The sequence below is a fragment of the Sesamum indicum genome, linkage group LG6 (assembly GCF_000512975.1).
Source record: "Sesamum indicum cultivar Zhongzhi No. 13 linkage group LG6, S_indicum_v1.0, whole genome shotgun sequence".
NCBI lineage: Eukaryota > Viridiplantae > Streptophyta > Magnoliopsida > Lamiales > Pedaliaceae > Sesamum > Sesamum indicum.
This window is the reverse complement of record NC_026150.1, coordinates 19,616,478-19,636,495: the sequence shown is the minus strand read 5'-3', so window position 1 is coordinate 19,636,495 and position 20,018 is coordinate 19,616,478. Positions and strand designations below refer to the sequence as shown.

The window sequence follows — 20,018 nt, the reverse complement described above, 5'->3', positions numbered from 1 at the left end:
CGGATGTAATGATCGGTGGGACACTGTCCCATTGGTAAGGTAATATTTATTGATTATGTAGGAGGCCTAATGAAAAAATATTAGACAACAAATATTAAACTATAATTCAAAAGTACCAAGTCAAAGTAAATTAAATAAATATATTTATTTTATTTTAATGTATTTTTATATTGTGAAGTATATGATGCACATACTTTTAATTTTCTTATGCATTACTTCTCCATGTAAAAAAAATCAATCACTATATATTTTATTTATCTGTCTTATAAGTCATTGTATATCCTATACAAATACATCCATATACATGTGCGTGTGTGTCTTTTTGTGCACTTATTGTGTATACATAATTATTTTGACCCAAATTTACTTATATGAATTGACATTTACTTAACTAAACAACTGCATGTGTTGCATGTATAAAAATATAACTTTTATAATGTAAATAATAAATAAAATGGAGAATAGTTATTTTACTTTGTAAAAGATAATATTTTTAAATTAAATTTAACTTTCTTTTATTTATAGATAATAAGATTATTATAATGTAACATTTCATTGAAATAATAAGAATCACGTGCTTCTTACTAATATGTATAAATATATAAATGAGATCAATTAGTTAATTAATTCTTGATTATTGATAATTTTTTATATTTTTTATGTCTTTAATAAATACAAGACTTGAAATAGATGATATTATTATTTTGTTATAATTTATCTTCATAATCATCTTATTTATTTCAAATAATGTTTGTTTAATATTTATATATTGTTATGATCAACTTTATTATTTAATTTGAACAAAGGACTTTTTTCACAATTTTATTATAAAAATTGGTAAATTTTTTATATTTATTTTGTATTTTTCTGTAATAAATATATAATCATATACATTTTTACATATTGTAATTGATATATCATATTTTTATAAAAAAATGCATTTATTATAATGAATAATTATAAAAAGGCAAGTTGTCCTCAAATATTAATATGATTGTATAAGTAACTGACCCAATACTAAAAACCGCAAAACCAACCCCAACCCATTAGATTGCAAAATGCGATTTTGATGATTGTTCGATTGGGGTTAAGCACAAGCTTTCCGAAAACTGCAAACATCAAATTAGGCCAAAAAATTACTTAAATTAACCCAATTCGCATTGGGTACACTCCTACTGAACCCTGCCCAAAGCATCAATCTGGCATCACCTGGGAATGGCATCAACTTATTATACATTAAGCTCAATGTACACCATGCTACCACTCCATTTCAGAAAGGGAAAAAAAAGAAAAAAAAAAGAACAGATATTCAAGAAATAACTGGCTATTGGGATCATAATCAGCATGAAATGCTTTCTTGGACTTCATCTAATTATAGGTTCCTACATATTATATCTAAATGAAGCTTACATATGCTGTCAGATCTGAAAATTAGAGACGACATTTCAAATAATATCATCGGATTTTGCTAAGAATGTTAAGCGACACATAAGACGTGCCTTGCTAGCAATTACTTACCATATTTGAATCTGCAAGAGAACAAGGGGATCTATTCAAAACTAAGAAAGCTACAGAAAAGGAAAAGAACAAATGAAGAAGATCTCTATCTAGGATTGAAACACATAGGTCCTAAATCTGCTGCTGGCATTTGTAATCAACCCCCCTAACCGAGCCAGACATTAATGTGGGAGATTTTTTGTGAGGCTAATTAGGAAGCATTTTGATGGAGTTTGCCCAACCCATAGTCGAATACATTGGCATATTCTGACCTGGTTGACCAGCATTACCATAAGGTCCTGATCCACGATTAAGAGGACTATCATCGTTGTCCTCACCCGACTCACTTGAAGCACCTGGAGAAGGGCTGGCGCCTGTCATGGGGGCACCAAAATTTAACATATTTGAAGGTGGTGTAGAAGATGTCCCTGATTTTGATTTTTTTCCATCCGCAATGAAGCTGCCTACAACCACCTGGTAAAGAAATGACTTACAATGGTTCCCTAAGACAGACAAAACATATTATAACACTACAGAGAGGGAGGAGAGAGAATGAGGCACAAAATAATGGTAGAACAGTACCTGAACTGGTGATGCTGCTTTAAGCATTCCAGCAACTCCACCACCCAATACCCTACCATCTGATCCAGCCAATGACACACTCAGACCACCAGTTCGACTGCGGTTACCATTACTCTCTGACAGCAGGAAGGAACCCGACAATGAGATAATCTCAAATCGCCCCTGCAAATGATTGCAGGCACCATTACACAAAAGCTTAAAAGACAATCTGGGACATATTAATGAAAAGATCCCAGCTAACACCAAGGGTATTATTTGTCAGTTTCACTTCAAATTTCATAGTATAAAAGATAGGCCAATTGTTTGAGCAATTCTTTTGACTCCAATATACAATTTAACCTCAATTGTCTTATGGCTAATTTATGGGTTGGAATCCTGTTTGCGTCTTAAAGGCCAATCAATTAATGTCACCATTTTTGGACTTTATAAGAAATCCCGCCTTCCCATTCATGAATCAGATTTCAATATCACATAAAAACAATTTGACAGTAAAATGTTTCAGTTACAATTTACTAGAGAAACAGACAATAGTTAATCTCCATCGTTTTAATGTCCTTAATAACTACTATAAAGGACAAACTCCTCCACATTCTCATCAGTGTGCTGCAATTTCAGAGAGCCATATTGTACTGGAATGATGTCTTCGATATGCACAGAAATTATCTCAAAGCCATCCAAGTCATTTATCATAAACTTACTATGTGGACAAGATGACAGCCTAGTAGGTGCCCTATGCTACTGTATTAGCATGTCACTGCAGTGTAACAAATGAAAGAAACGTATATCTTAAACGGGGGAATCTTTCTATAAAGGATGAAAAACCTTTGGGAGTAACTTCCATCGGGTTCAGCAAAGATAATATGTTCAAGGTCTAGGATTCTCTCACTTGATAATACGTTTTAAGCATGTCTTCCAATAATTGCTTATAACAACAAAGAGATTGTGGTCACAGCTGCCAAAGATGAAGGCTGAAGCAGAATGAAATAGATATACTGAGTTTCAAGTTCACATAAATGGAGGAGTATGGTACATTTACTACACAAAAACATTTCTTTGGGACTAATCAGCCATTAACTGAAATCATATAACTTGTCTATGTTCAGTTCAGAGGTGTTCTAGTAATTTTCTCAACATCGTGAAACTTGCAGGCAGTCCTCAATAACACTATGCTATAGGAAGGCACTAGAAACATGAACTATCACATTTTACATTTAGAAGGAAGATCTGCAATATCGAAAAAATAAAAGAATTAATAATTGGAGCAGCAGGGGCAGCAGCAAAAGAAGTTGTTACCCTGAATATAGTGCGTGAATTTACAGAACATGACATTTATTTGCAGAAATTATTAACTCTATTGATAAAAGAAGAGTAAACATGTTTGGACTTGAAAAGACTAATAGCATAAGCGCATCAACTCTGAATAAGAAAGTTAGATTAGAATCTTTTACCAACTACAATTATTCTAGCCAACTAGGATACTTTCTAAACAAAAACAGAATACAAAATTTAAAATTAAGACTATTGATGCTACCATCATCTTCCATCTTCCTTCACCCAAAAATATATATAATATATCAAATATCTTCACTGCTAAAACAGAAAAATTGAGTAAACATTTCCACTTTCCAACTGTTTGCAAAACTCATTTGGTTGGGCCATTTCCACTGGGAAGGCCCAATCCCAGTGGAGATGTGCCCAACCGGCAAAGTGGAAATAGCTTATGGAAACACCTCATCATTGTGCTTCTTCTCCCTTATTCAGTAGGCATGCCAAAATTCTTATCAAATTAAGACCTGGCCACCTCATATCTAACGTTACCTTCTTCTTTATTCTTTCAATTCTTGGCTGAAAATGGTCGCATCCAGCTCCATTCCGCATCTCCAAGACACCGCACAACACAGAGCAAAGAAAGCAAAGCCCAAATTTCAGACCCAACACTCAGGTGGGACTCTCGTCTTCCCTTTCTCCTCACCTTATCCCACGCAAATTTCATTATAACGAACCAGAGCAAACTCAACCAAAGCACAGAAACAGCTCTCTCCCGCCGTGTGTTGTGTGTTTTGAGATATTGAACAGAAACAAAAAAAAAAGAAAAAAAGGATGGCATCTTTAGAACAACAATTTGGTGGACTGAAGTGTCCGCCTACAATGTGGAGAAAATGATTTAATTAATCATGAACGGTTCACATCAGTGTGTATTTAAATTTCGAAGAAGTGGAGTGCCAGAACAAGTAAAACATACATCACAAGACATAACCTCTTGTCATGTGGACTTTTGGGCAAATATTTTAAAATATAAATTTTAAAAATCATAACTATACAATACATATAAATTCACTCTTTCAAAACCCTAATCCAAAACAAATGTATGGGAACATCAATTACAAACATATTTTGATTTCTCGTACAAAAACCAGTAAATCATTTTCATCCCATTGGATACGCTGGAAACTGGAACTAAAAATGGAAACAAAACCAAATGGGCTAAAACTCCTCTTATTGGAGCTAAACATGTAGATCAAACTTCTCAAAGAATACCTGTTTGACCTCTTTTTTTGCATATATTTTGTGTTTCTTCTTCCAGCAAAAATAGGCACTAAAGATTCACATGATTTATCTTTACTGAGTTCTGAAAATTCTTAACACAAAAATCTCCCAAAGATGAGGAATAGTCCACTGGACTCTACTTTAGGACTCGTATTAGTAGCTTGCTTTAGTTTCTATGCTCTCCAACGAACTAGTATCTGAAACTAAAAATGTGACAGCTGTTGTAATACGCTTTTGTGATTCCTCATCTAATGGAACAGGCAACCAGTAATGCCAGACCAATTTCAGATACTTCTTCAGAGATTAGGAACCCTCAACCATAAAACACAGGAATTTATCTGCTATAATTCTCTAAACTAAGGCTATCATGCAGGATCTCTGACATAACAAAACTTCAATGGACTCTAAGCCTTAGGACAGAGCTTGAATTGTTTTCAGACCTGGCTTTTCAGGAACCACTAGATTGTATGCATTGAGTAATTCTCCCCATATGATTGGAGTACAAAAGGCCCACACCAAAACGGAAAAAAGAGTCCATATCACCTGACGTGTTAATCCTGATCACTCCCTCAAGAATAGGACACAATGATAGGGTAAATCTGTCAGAGAGTACTCCACCACGAGCTGCTAAGGCACTCAATCATTCGTCAATCTCCAGCCCCTAAATCCCCGAGTACAAAACCATGTGTTCCATCTCGTTTCCTTATAAATGCTACAAATCAACCAGCTGACCGAAAAAGTATAGCAAGGTTAAATTTTCTCTTAACCTTAATGTAATCTCTCAATCTTCTAATATCTGAAATACTAATCTCCCTATTTTGTGGTCCATGTGTTTTTGTCACCAACAGATAGCAGGTGCAAACCAAATACCTAGCCAGTTGCTTGCTTAGCACACTCTAGGCATGCAAATGCCAAGACAAAAAGAAATCCCATATTCATCGCCATTCTTCATTATATATGTTTACCACAATGTATATCATGTTCTACGACTGCATTGAAATTGAAATAATTCAGCATCTACTGGTTAAATGAGGCAAACTGCAAGACAGCTTAGAATAGTTCATTTTTTTTATGTGACTTCAGGACCTAAAATTGGTTTTTCACCGGTCAAACAGTCTCTAAATCAAACATATGGTGGGATTGACAGCTATGGAAGTCAAAGATTATTCAACTATCTGATGTGGCATAACATCTCATAAACAACCTGCCGAGACAATTATGAAATTTTTAAAATAGGCCAAGAATTTTAAGTTCCAGCGAGTTCTCAAGAAAAAACAGAAGATAAAAGAATTCAACAAATGATAGGTGGAAGTGGAGCTGAAGTAAAAGCAAGCCATTACATGACTCAGTCATTATTCTCAAATTCTATTCACCCTTATCGCTTCGAAATAACCATCTCCATTCCATCTATCAAATCAATAATACCACAATCATATATTCAACTGTGTAAACTAAGTAATTCAATGAAGCTGGTCCCAAGTACTGGTTTCATTCCCCCAATAGTTTTATTAAAAGAAAGAGAGGTTAATGCCAAAGAAATTTGGAGGAAACACAAATTGTTAGTTTTTAACTAAGAAACAATGACACGTTTCAGGGAAAGGTTACATGCGGAATGACTGAGATTTTACTACAGCTTATCTTTAGAGGTCAGTTGGGATCTTTAAACCAGTTTATAACCCAATGAACATAAAGAAGAACATGCACAGAGATGCTTACTTACCTTTTCATATACATCTAGCCTTTTATACAAGATTTAAAAGCTAATGCTATCTTGCATTTCTAGCACATAAGTGGACTTTCTTCAACAGATATAGGCACTTGAACACAAGAAGCATATTCATGACATTAAAATTAAATGTAACCACAGACATCTTGATACTAGAAAAGTTATTTAACCACACACCTCATATGTCACTGTCCCACCGGACATTGCTGGTTGCCGAAGGGTGACATTGCAGATGGCACCATTAGCTGATAGAATACATACAGTTCGAGGTCCTTGTTGGGAGAAAGCCATAATTTTTGAAGCTATATCCTGCACAAATAAGAACAACCAAGAAAAATCAATAGCAGGGTATTTTAAGCATTCCTCAATGAATAAGGATTCTAGATAAAATAATATTTAAAAATTCAAAATAGATCGTCCGTGTATTCAGAAGCAAAAAGAAATTTCCAATTAATTTGGCTAGTTCATTTGTCAAAAAATAATTGTTTGGCAATAAATCCTGAAAAGGAGATCCTACATTAGTAATTTGGTGTTTACATACAACAAAATTCAAATTTTGGAGCCGATTTTGGTTGCTAAACATAGAATTTACTCGTCTAATAAAATGATAACTAAATGAAACGCACCCCAATTATACTACATACAAAAAATTAATAATTCTCTAGGAAAACTAGGCAAATGCAAAAGGGCCACAATTTCCATTAGAGAGACATTGATTTTGAAAAGACACTTCATAAAAAGTAGAGTTATCAGATATAAACACCGCATAACAATAAATTGCATGGGAAAAGAATAAGAACAGAAAAGAATAGGTGAGTAATCCCTTTGCAACTCTCATGCCAAAATCCTTCGCTTTCATTGAAGAGTATACCAGGTGGTTCATGTAAATAAATTGAATCAGGAAAGCATGTCAGGGACATCTGACTTATGATAATTCATGCCATGGATTGTGAAAAACAGCAAAGAAACCAATATCCATCAGCAAATCATTGAATAGAGGTCCAACAAAAAAAGAGGTTGTGCGGGAACTGAACTTTTCATTGTTTACTGAAACTTGATTAACACCCAAGATACTCTAGGTCGCCCATCCAAGCAAACATGGCCATTAGGTATATTGTTTTGAGAGTGTCTAGGTATGGGGTGGGTTATGACATGGGTTGTATTAGGTCAAGATATAACATTGTGAGGGGTTCTCTTGAAACTGAAAGTGGAACCTACATATTAGAAAACAAAGAAAATCTAACGAAAGAGGTAAGATGAAAACAAGGCATCATTCTCAGAATTCTGATTGTGGCAAACCAACATTTTGGCAGCATAATGTTATAAGAGGCTTCAAAAGCTCTAATGCAAACTAGTAGCTCAACTAGGCCATATCTCATTCCTAACTGGCAGTGACTATGTTGGTCCTTTATATATACTTCACTTGTAAAACGCCACAACTCATATTGACACTGCAATAGGTACCTAATTAGATCAGTCCCTTTACCCATTTGGCTGAATAGTAACATGAGAGAATTCTGCAAATCCAAGACTAAAGAATTTTCTTACAAAGACTATTTTATTTCTTCAAGAATAAATGCAACATGCCCTGGCCTAATGGCTTCGGGCGCAACTTGCCTTCAAAGACTCGATGGTTCACTGGATTTTGCAATTCACACCAAGTATCGCATTTCGCTACGTTCTTCATCGATGCGAGAGCCAAGATATCCGTTGCCGAGAGTCGTTTTGACAGCCGAGAGACATCCCCTCCACCCGTGCACCCCGCGGACGGGGGCCCGTGCAGCAGACGCTTCGTTGAGTTTTCCTTGGCGCGTGCCGCCCCGAGGGTTCGTTAGCCCGCACCGTGCGCGCTCCGGCCGGAGAGGGGCCGGGACGGGGGGCTTCACGCCCGAGCCCCGATTTTGTTGATAACGTGTTCGCAGTCTGCTTTTGCAAGTTTCGACAGTGATCCTTCTGTAGGTTCACCTACGGAAATCTTGTTACAACTTCTTCTTCCTCTAAATGATAAGGTTCAGTGGACTTCTCGCGACGTTGCGGGCAGCGAACCGCCCATGTCACCTCGATCAGAATACTTCACTGGACCATTCAATCGGTAGGAGCGATGGGCGGTGTGTACAAAGGGCAGGGATGTAGTCAACGCGAGCTGATGACTCACGCTTACTAGGAATTCCTCGTTGAAGACCAATAATTGCAATGATCTATCCCCATCACGATGAAATTTCAAAGATTACCCGACCCTGTCGGCCAAGGCTATAAACTCATTGAATACATCAGTGTAGCGCGTGCAACCTAGAACATCTAAGGGCATCACAGACCTGTGATTGCCTCAAACTTCCGCGGCCTAAGAGGCCGTAGTCCCTCTAAGAAGCTGGCCGCGGAGAGATACCTCCGCATAGTTGGTTAGAAAGTCGCGGTCTCGTTCGTTAACAAAATTAACCGGACAAATATCTCCACCAACTAAGAACGGCCATGCACCACCACCCATAGAATCAAGAAAGAGCTCTCAGTCTTTCAATCCTTACTATGTCCTGGTAAGTTTCGCTGTGTTGACTCAAATTAAGCCGCAAGCTCCACTCCTGGTGGTGCCGGAAATTCCTTTGTGTTTCAGCCTTGCGACCATACTACCCCCGAAACCCAAAGACTTCGATTTCTCATAAGGTGCCGGCGGAGTCCTAAAAGCAACATCGGCCGATCCCTGGTCGGCGTCGTTTATGGTTGAGACTAGTACGGTATCTGATCGTCTTCAACCCCCCAAGTTTCGTCCTTGATTAATGAAAACATCCTTGGTAAATGCTTTTGCATTTGTTTGTCTTTCATAAATCCAAGAATTTCACCTCTGACTATGAAATACGAATGCCCCTAACTGTGACTGTCCCTTCCTGTTAATCATTACTGCGATCCCGAAGGCCAACGTAATAGGACCGAAATCCTATAATGTTATCCTATGCGTAGGCTTGCTTTGAGCACTCTAGTTTCTTCAAAGTAACAGAGCCGGAGGCACGACCCGGCCAATTAAGACCAGGAGGGCATTGCCGGCAGAAGGGATGAGACGACCAGCTCCCTCTCCGAAATGGAACCCTAATTCTCCGTCACGCTTCACCACCATAGTAGGCCACTATCCTACCATCGAAAGTTGATAGGGTAGAAATTTGAATGATGCGTCGCCAGCACGAGAGCTGTGCCATCCATCAAGTTATCATGAATCATCGCAACAACAGGCAGAGCCCGTGTCGATCTTTTATCTAATAACTGCGTCCTTTGGTTTCTTGATCGTATTTTGTCTTAACTGCAATGCATTGATTAAGTACACTCACCATCCACTTATATTCTAATGCTAGGAGAATGGAGAACACAAGTGATAATACAAAACTGTTTGGCTTATTGCCGCAGTACTCCAAGAACCAACTTCAAACAAGGATGTAACTATCAATTGCGTCATCAGAACCCAAAAGGCTATTTACTTTTATTAATAACCCGTAACCTTTTATTTGCCTTATTTCAGCATCAATGATAAAATGGGAGTTTTACTCTACATCCATTAAGCTAAGTGGCATAAATACGAGTAAGTATGACATTAACTGTACGCAATTCAAAGGAATATTACCCATTCAAGAAGTATTAGCCAACAGTTCTTTCACAAAAAATCAAAGTTCTATTAAACAAGCTTCAACCTCCTCCAATCAAAAGCAGCATAATGTGCTTTCCTTGCTTATCCACATGTAACAGAGACCACACTTGGGTACCCATCAAATCACAATCTGAAGGATTCTAAGTACCCCTCAAATCTATCAATGCCTGATTTTCTATGTTGATTTTACAGCTTCCACACAACAAAATGAAGGACTAGGATGTTGGTCAGAAGTAAGCATCTTATTCAGTACTAGGCACCAGGCTCTCATACCAACGAACAAAGGAATTATTTCCACAGTTCCTTTTCAAGGTTGCATTCAACTATTTACAAATCATTTTCAGAAGTATATATTACCAAAAAAGGGATGCAGTACTGAGAACCACAGAGCAATAACAAAAACGATAAATTTCAAAGCTAACCCCTTCCACACTCATATGCAGATATCATCAACTAAATCAGCAAACTGAAAGTGTTTGGGGTGGATATTGTGTATTAATTCAAGCAATGGATGTCAAGCATTAACACAGGTTTTCTTCTTGTTTCCTCTTACGCAACATCATCAAAATAGCACTATCAACTAACCTCTCCTGCATTCACCGTAATCACATGAGGCGTGAAACCTACTCCAGGTGCTCCTGCTCACAAAAAGGGGAGCTTCATAATCACATTATCATAATATATGTACATACAGATATGTGAAGAAAATGATCAAGATGATAAGAACAGAACCTAGAGCATCCATCTGTCTTTTCACTGAGCCAGGAGGCCTGCCACGGTTTCGTTTGGCTGGGGTATCGGATGAAGGCGTCCCACCACCACCAGAATCGTTGTGGGGCATGACAGAGGAAATCTGAGAAACCGGGGCAGGGGACAAACCCAGCCCAATGCTGTTATCAGGTGAGTACTTTCTGGGCCGACCCCTTTTCTTCCTGGCTGGCTCAATGCTGAACCCAGCGCCACCACCTCCAGAAGGCGACCCTTCAGACTGAATATGATCCAGCGGTTTTGGTCCGGCGGCGGCGGCAGCGGCAGCAGCCATGGAGTTAAAGGGGAAGCGAGGGTTTTGATGGTGCATGATAGCGGTGTTTGTGGTGGCGGAGGTGGTAGGGTTGACAGAACTGTTGCTGTTGGGGAGTTGGTAGGAGTTGTTGGGCAGATGTTGTGGGGTCTGAGAGTGTTGGCCCAGAAGGAGGCCGGGATGTGAAGGTGGCGGTGGTTGAGGATGGTGGTGGTGAGGGAGGTGGGGAGGTGGCGCGGAGGAATCTTGGGAATCCATTGCAGCAGGTGTTAAAAGGGAATCAAATCTTAAACTAGTAAAGAGAGAATGCAGGTTAATTTGAAATCTGAATTTGAGTGGAATTCCAAACGGTAGCGAACAATGAAAAACTGGGGAGCAGTGCACGAGAGTAGGGCAATCAGGGGAAAAAGGGGGTTTAGGGTTTTATGATTTTTATTTTAATAAGGAATGTGGGTTCTATTACACTCGCATTTGGAATAAAATCAATTTTGAACTTCGGGACACAACATTAAAATAACATAAAATTGTTTACTATTATCAAATCAATATACAAATTTATAATTTTTTTTGAATATTAAATGAATGTCAAATTATTTTTCAAACTTATAAGAAAGTTTACAACTCAATATGTTCACAAGATTTCAAATTTTTTTTAGTGCCTTAGAATCATTGATAACGGTCATCCGTATGCAACAGATACTTTTAAATTAAGGAGTTAATTTAAAAATTAATAATTAAATATGAACTCATTGTTGATTAAATTATATGTGATATAAGCATATTTTTAATTGAATAGTAAACTTAAACGATCACATATAAACCTTGATGGAATTATAAAGATTAATTGTTTCAATGACCAATTTATTTTGATAGTTGAAATAGAATTGATTCTTGAGATTAAATAATTAAAAATAGGTTATTTTCGATGTGAAGTGTAAAAGTGAGGCGTGGAGAATTTCATTTATGAACTCCAAGTCCAATAGAAAATGATTTTCCAAGACCCCATTTTAGAGTGAAAGCTTTTGTAGAAATTGTGGGAGAGGTTATTAATTAGAGACCTAGTCTTAACTTGAACTCAATATTACCATGATCTACTAAAATATTTTTCTATTAGATTGTAGATTCTTAAAAATCTACTAACCTCCATACTTGAGGTACACAAATTTGTGGATATAATTACACTAATTAGTTGGAAAATCTAAGGATAGTCCTCGATTTGAAAATCAGACTTATATTTTGGATAAGTCTCTACCTCAGACTTTTTCAAAAGGGTCTCTACTAGACTTATACGGTACTGGACCGCATATTAGATAAGAAGCGATGAAGGCATTTTTTGGTGCCAAAATGATTGAGGAATCGTCTGTATGTGAGCATGGAGTGATGATGCTAACCCTTGTGGAAAAGCTCAAACACCTCCATCCTGATCTTGAAAGAGAACATATGTACATTGACGTGATCCTACAATCTCTACCTCCCTCATTTGATCAATTTATTGTCAACTACAATATGAATGGATTTGATAACAGCTTGCATGAGTATTGGTTAATATGTTGGTATAGTTGGAGGCAACGATTAAAAAATTTGCACCATCAATGCTAGTGGGAGAGGCATCAGCCTCTAAAGTGAAAGGCAAGGGTGGCAGACATCGTAAGAGGAAGAAGGATGAGAAATCATCAACTGCTACCAACACTTCAAGTGCCCCTATTACATAACTAGGCAAGGGTAAAGGAAAGAGCAAGAGGGTTTCAACAATCAAGAGTTCCAAATGATATTTTCATTTACTACCGACAAAAGGGCCATTGCAAGAGGGAGTGTCCTAAACTCCTCCCTGATGAAGGTAAATCTTTAATTGAGAAGTTTAAGGAATTAGACTTGTATCGTGAACCAAAGTGATTACCTATCGATTGGATCAAGAGGATGTGTATTTAGTGGGAGTTCTTTAATATCTAAAATAAGAATGTGATTCTCACTCAGTTAAGTTCTTTCTAGACAGGCCACGGTTGGACGGGCTCTGATAAGGAAGAAATTAAACTAAGTTGGACTTTGTTTGATTGGTGTTTTATTAAACCACCTTGGTTCTCATTGCATGGAAAACCTTCGTCCTACAAAGTTTTTAAGTTAATAGAATAATCCTATACACATCAAGGAAATAGTGGGAGTTTAATCTTTTATGCAATTTCTCAAAAACATCATTTGTAATTTCATCTTTTCTCTAACTGACTATATTCTAGTTTTGTGTCTCACTTGTTACTTTGATTTATGGTCTGATTTTCTTGTTTAGTGTATACCGAATGGCCTAGAAAGATCAAGGGTACAACCCTTTGATTAGGTACTAATATGCTTTAATTCGGTAATTTTCTATTTTTCATGCTTCCGTCGCTATTCCTAGGCCAAGCCACTTCCTTTATACACCACATCGAAAAAATGATTTGCCAATCCAGACAAATAATTATAGGACACCTTTTTATTCCACAAACTAGAATCGATTTTAGTCGGACAGGATCTAGTACCCTCATCAGCCGCACCCTCGTGGTAAGTCGGAAAAAAAAAAAAACACTGTCAGCTACATCATAAACCATCCTCTGCGCCCAGTCCATTTGTTGGTCATCACCATAGTGAGTAGAACCCTCATGAGTAGTTGGTGTTTGTTGTCACTGCATCATGATACTCCTATACCCTCTCATCGCTATGGGAAGTCTAATTATAGTATTACAACATAAATCCTCTCACGCATATGTCAAAATTTACCTCGTCTGGTATTTTGAACCTCTCATTTTTGCACTTCTAACACGGGCACCTAATCTTCTCGTCATTAATATGTCCATGCTGAGACTTGCCCGATTTTATGAAAGTATTAACACCATTCTCAAACTCTGGTCTAGGACCCACCCTCCTTGATAAGTTCTTCTTATACATCAATCTCCACAATTGTCTTAACATGATAATTACTATACACACACATACACACATATATAATTATATTTCGAGCTATAAATCAATTAATAAATATTACTTGCCACTAATAATATATATTTATATATACTTAAGATAAATATATATATAAAATAAATTATACTGCATTTTAATTAACAAAAGAGGGTTCAAGTTATTATCTGGTCAATCAGCTAAAAAGATCGGTGGGGCGTGATAAAATGACATAATTCTAGTTGATCAACTATATATGATCGCAAATTGGACAGAGATGGAGAGAGTGTGATGGTTAACAATTTAAGAAAGTGAGAAAAAAAGGAAAGAAAACAACGTGCCACGCATATATATAAGATTTTCTGCAACGAGGTTGGAACAATATTTGGAGAGACCAAAAGTAACGGTTAAAATATAGTCATTAGACTACAGAATACCTTTTTGAAATGTTTTTGTAACACATTACACCTGCACAACAAAGTCTTTTAATTGGTTATACAATTTGTATCGGTTTGTAACCGTTCCAAAATTATAATAATTTTTTTATATACAATTGAATGGATATTTAATATTCACCATAGCTGTTCCAACTTACAGCAAGTCATTCCAATATATGGTCTAAATTTGTTAAAGTCTTTGTTTTGGAACAAATTTATGAATATCCACTTTTTAAAAAATTGGAACAGTTTTTGTAAAACTTTTGCTATTACAAAAAACACAAGAATTTAGCATAAACTCAAAATGGCGTCAATATTGAAGACCCATTCCAGATGTGTTACAAACACCGTTCAATTTGTAACGGAACGTTCTCGTTCCAAAATTTCTATTTCGAATCTGGTTTTTTTTTTATGTAGTATAAAGACATACAATTTTGTATTAAAATATTAGGTTATAAGTCTTCAACCATTTTAGATAATTAATGTATTAATTTATTATTTTAAATAAAAGATTCAACACTTGAGGTATAGGATTTTCCTTTCTTTATTAGTCGTCTTGAACAAATTTAGTCAAATACCCTTTCAATCTCTTGAAACATCCTCCACTCAGATGTTTGTCCCAAGAAGAAGGGTTGCATGTACTAAAGGAGATCCATAGCGGATGTTATGGAGTCATGCAGGGACCTGGGATTTGGCCAGCAAAGCTTTGAGAGCCAATTACTTTTGGTCTGTTATGAAACCAGATGATAGACAATTGGTAGGTGGATGATGGTGCCAAAAACACTCTACCCTCATATGGGCATACCGAACCATCCCAAGGAGTTCTTCAATGAGAACCCCTTCACCTTGGTGTATAGAATGGAGGTTATCATCTTGTCGAGCTGGAAATGCCTTCCCATCGGATCTCGCATTTCTTAGAGGAACATAACATTGGATTCCTCACGAAAAACCTTGACCTCATCGAAGAATTGAGGGAGAAAACCTTCCTCTACATACAACGATACAAAAATATGATGATCAACGCTCATAATAGAAGGGCAAAAGCCAGTAACTTTCAAGTAGGTGATTTGGTCCTCTAGAGATTAGACGCCCTAAAACCAATGGGCAACGTGGATCTTAATTGCAAAGGGTTGCACAAGGTCAGAGCGATGCTACGACATGCAGCTTACGAATTGGAAGGTGGAGAAGGTCGTCGCCCCATGACCAGGCCATGCAATGTGCACAATCTTAAGTTCTATTCATAAAACCTGCCTCCTGGATAGACATCTTCCTCCAAGGACCCTTCTCCAAGAGAGGCATCTGTAGGTAGCGATGGTGAAGGAGGCATATGGTTAGACCGTGTAGTTCTAGCAAAAAATATAGTAGATCCATGAGATCGATCCGGTTTCATAGATTGCTCATACTCAAAAATATCTAAGCAATATTGGTAATCGACTTAATGGTCAAGTGAAAAATTATTGGAATAGGTGAACAAAAAGTTAATTGGATTAGTTATTTTTTATTCGACAATCCTTATCAAAATAATATTGAAATGATGAATATGACAAGACTTCATCATACTAGCATTTTTTTATTATGCTGTCCACTTACTTTAACGATAGTTCAATTTCATAGCAAAATGCCCATAGACCGAAAGGTTAAACTCATGGAGTTGAGTTGCGCATAGGTTTGGAAGCTATGGAACCAACTTCTGAAGGTTGGTCTGAAATGCTCCAAATTAAGGACCTTGAGACGGGCTATCCAAAGTCCTATAGAGACTTGCAATAAGTATTGCAACTGTGTTTCATCAGCAGAAAACATTTGTCGTCAATGCAATTTAAATGGGTTAGTTGAAAAAATAGTCAATTGACTGAACTGACTCGTGGGAAACGTCATATGAAAGCTTTAAGGGCTTGGTTAGTATGACTCTTATTCTCAATTTTAATAGTAAGAGATTACTCCTCGAACTTGAGGAATCACAGCAATCGCTTGCAAACAAAGACTATATCTTGGATCTAGCGAGCTGTGACTGTATAGTGAGATATGGTCGTCATAATTCAATGTATTTAGCGAGGATGTTGGATTCCAAGAAAGAATCTGTTCCCTGTTAGAATTATTACAGCGTGATCTCCTGTACACTCTGAGATGGTTTGGACACTTTGAGCTTATGGCCACAGAGATTGATTACGTGGTAAGGGATTTCCTATGACGATCAGTAGAGTAAACGCGTCTCAAGTATGAAGCATAGGTGCCTAGTCAAAGATGAGAACCGACGTCTAATTCCATGCCCTAGACTAAAGTCGAGAGACGATTGATAGTAGGACCGCTCCTGCATAAAACTCGGAGCCTAATGATCACGTATTATTCACCTAGTCTCTAGTATCATGGATTGTTGTTAGATGGCCACCTATGGTTACCAGCTATTTCTGATTATGGAATAGTAAAAAATAATTTATTAAATTGAATTTAATTAATTATGTTGGATAAGCTAGGTCTTATTTAGTGGTTTTTTTGCTAGGTCAAAACACTAACAAATAATCCTATCACAAGAAAACTCCTCTCAAATCAGCCTCTCTACCTCTCTCATATTCTCTCTCTCTCTCTCTCTCTCTCTCTCTCTCTCTCTCTATCTATCTATCTATCTTCTATTTCTTGGTACATTTTAATTAATGAAGGAATGAGAGAGAAAATCAAAATTGTTAATTCATAAAGTGTGTTTGATTTTCTCCTTCCCTTTCTTTGTCTTGCTAGCAGGAGAAAAGAAAGATCCCCGGTGATTGGTGTTGACTCCTTTAGAGCATTTCAGTGTTGAAATCTAGTGGAAAGTGATCGGGTTGAAGAAGAACAATGCACGAAGCTAATTGAAGAAAACGGCGAGGGAAAGATATGATTTAGTTTATCTTGCACCCTCTCGGTTTTCTCTTTATATTATTAGCCTTTTTTATGTTTTTCTATACCGAATGCCTAGGAAAGATCAAGGGTATAGTCCTTGATCGGGTTTATATGCTTTAGATTTCATTAATTTTTTATTTTTTGCGCTTTCGCCACACTTCCTAGACCAATCTGCATCCTGAGTTTGAGTAAATGCGAGTAGCCGAACAAAAATGAAGAAAAGGTATTTTTCATGATTAATTTTTTGTTCACTTCTCTTTATCCTTTGCTACTAATAAACGCGTGTTTATTTTATATGGTTTCCGCATTTTAGTTGCATTGAGTGCCCGAGAATGATGAAAGGGTACACCCTTTTGATCCAATTTTTATTTTGTTTGATTTAATTTATCGTTTTTCACACACTTCCATCGCGTTCTAGGGCCGATCCACTCCCTTTCAGGTACTGGTGCAAGAATTTGAGATGGTGATATGGGACTCATTATATATTATTTGGGAATAATGGTCAAACAACAAAGTGATGGAATTTTCTTTCCTCAAGAGGCATATGCAAGGGAGATTAGAAAAAAATTCAAAACGGTGGAATTCAACCCATAAATACTCCAATAGCATATGGAATAAAACTCTCCAAAGATGATGGGGCAAGAAAGGTCAACTCAATTACATTTCAAAGTCTTGTTGGGAGTCTACGGTATTTGACATGTACTAGACCCGACATAATATTTTTAGTAGGATTAGCAAGTTGGTTTATGGAGAATTCAAGTGAAGAACATATTAGTGATGCGGAGAGAATTCTCTTATATCTAAAAGGTAGTCTTGCTTATAGCATTGTCTACACGTCTTCTAATAATGCTTGCTTAAAGGATATTGTGATAGTGATTATGCCGGTAATATTGATAATAAAAAAACAGTACTAAATTTGTATTTTACTTCATAGAAAATGCAATTACATGGTGCTCAAGGAAACAACCAATTGTGAATCCAGCAACATGTGAGTCGGAGTATGTAGCTACAATTGCAGGAACATGCCATACAATTTGGCTAAAATTATTGCTAGGTAAACTTTATTTTGTGCAAGATGAAAATACTAAAATCATGGTGGACAATAAATCATCTAATCCTCTTGCTAAGAATAAGTTGTTTCATGATAGAAGCAAGCATATGATGCAATGTTTCATTTTATTAGATATTGCATTGCTAACAAACAAATTGAAGTGGAATACATCAAAACTCTCGATCAAGTGTAGATATTTACAAAAGCCCTTAAGGAAGATAAATTCTAAAATTTGATAGAGATGATTGGAGTTGCAAAAATTTCAAGTTTACAAGGGGAGTGTTGAGAATTCCAAAGAGAATTAAACTTGTCTTCTTATTTTCAGCACTCACAGTTTTTTAGCAGACTTATAGATGGATGTTTAGAATATAGTTTTTTAGCAGACTTATAGATGGATGTTTAGAATATAACAATTGTCATTCTGGGTGAATCTTATATGAAGTTAAAGTCCTGTGAATCTAGTTTCAAATGGTCTAATTTTAAAGCCCATTGAAAATATTTGCAGAAAGCTGTGATTATTTTACCAGAAATAGAGAATGATGTTTAGAATTCTATTTTTGTCATTTATTTTATATACGAAATTTTATACTTATTAGCTGATGTTTAAACTTATAAAAGTACTTGTAATCTAATGATATTCAAATAAATAATGAGACATAATTTAGAGTAGAAAATTTCTAAAATATAGCCCTCTTCTCTTCCTTCAAAAGTATAATTAGAGCTTCCAACATGGTATCTCTATCATTTGATTCTAAGTGGTGATGGATGCAGTGGGCTTCATCTAATCAGATTGTGTAAATACAATATCAACAATCAAGTCCCCAGCAACAACTCCAAAAAAATTGATGTGCAAGCTCACGACTTCTTAGTGTAGATAACGAGATTTTGTGACAAAACATTTACACTAACTACTGCAATTGTTGGAATTAAATGCAGAGCCAAATCAGTAATTTCGAGACATTGAGTACAAAGTCTTAAACTTATTTTCACGGTTCAAAGTCTGTGTTCATTTCCTAATTTTTTCAATGCAAAACTTCACCTTTCGATCGTATGTTTTAATATCTAAAACATGTAATTATGGTTTAATGTAATTTATCCACTTATAATATTGTAAATTAGCAGATTATCCCTCTTTATGATTAAAAATAATAACAATTTACCTCCTGAGACAGGAAGATAAATTGCTTCATTTTAAAAGACAAAGAAAAATAAATTATTACATTTTAAAAAATATAAAAAGATAGATTACTATTTTCTTTTCCTGTAAGAAGTTATTTATTCATTTGTAATATTACATAAGATTGCTTACATTTTTTCCATGTAATTATATGATCAACACAACTACAAAGATGGGATGCACTTCGGAATTATATAAAATGCATGTAATATGTCATAATTAAGAACTAGTAATTCAAAACATCATTAAACTAAATCAAAGACTCAAAGTGAATATTTTAAATATATTTAGAGTATCTTATTATTATTTTTGTGAGACATTCTAAAGTACCCCTTTACTGAAATATTTATTAGGGATAATCACACTTTCCTTCTATCTGGTTTGAGAAATTACATTTAGCACCACTAAAGTTTACTTTCTTTTAACAAATCAGTCTTTTCGTTAATTAAAATTCACCGAATTTGTAGATATTAACAACAAAAAGTAGGAAAAAAATTATATTTACCATCGATTGACTTATTATTAATTTATTGCAGATTAAATAAATCTCTTTCTG

General features: G+C 36.1%; 1 protein-coding gene and 1 long non-coding RNA gene across 2 annotated transcripts; one reads left to right on the top strand and one right to left on the bottom strand.

Moving 5' to 3' along the window:
* Positions 1,342-11,429, bottom strand: LOC105165162 (AT-hook motif nuclear-localized protein 10). The gene is made up of 5 exons (XM_011084068.2): positions 10,713-11,429; positions 10,566-10,618; positions 6,530-6,661; positions 2,080-2,241; positions 1,342-1,971 (listed from the first exon to the last, which is right to left on the bottom strand). The coding sequence occupies exons 1-5, from the start codon at positions 11,257-11,259 to the stop codon at positions 1,705-1,707; spliced, it is 1,161 nt and encodes a 386-aa protein (XP_011082370.1). The 5' UTR covers positions 11,260-11,429; the 3' UTR covers positions 1,342-1,704.
* LOC110012195 lies at positions 8,921-13,296 on the top strand. Its single transcript, XR_002287362.1, has 3 exons — positions 8,921-9,300; positions 9,916-9,918; positions 13,283-13,296. It is a non-coding gene; the product is annotated as an uncharacterized LOC110012195 (long non-coding RNA).

Bases quoted from the DNA above. Each gene is read 5' to 3' on its own strand.
- LOC105165162 (XM_011084068.2), bottom strand. From the start codon at position 11,259: ATGGATTCCCAAGATTCCTCCGCGCCACCTCCCCACCTCCCTCACCAC. The intron at 10,619-10,712 runs GTTCTGTTCTTA...TTTTGTGAGCAG, and splicing joins AAGACAGATGGATGCTCTAG to GAGCACCTGGAGTAGGTTTC. The intron at 1,972-2,079 runs GTACTGTTCTAC...TTTCTTTACCAG, and splicing joins AAGCAGCATCACCAGTTCAG to GTGGTTGTAGGCAGCTTCAT.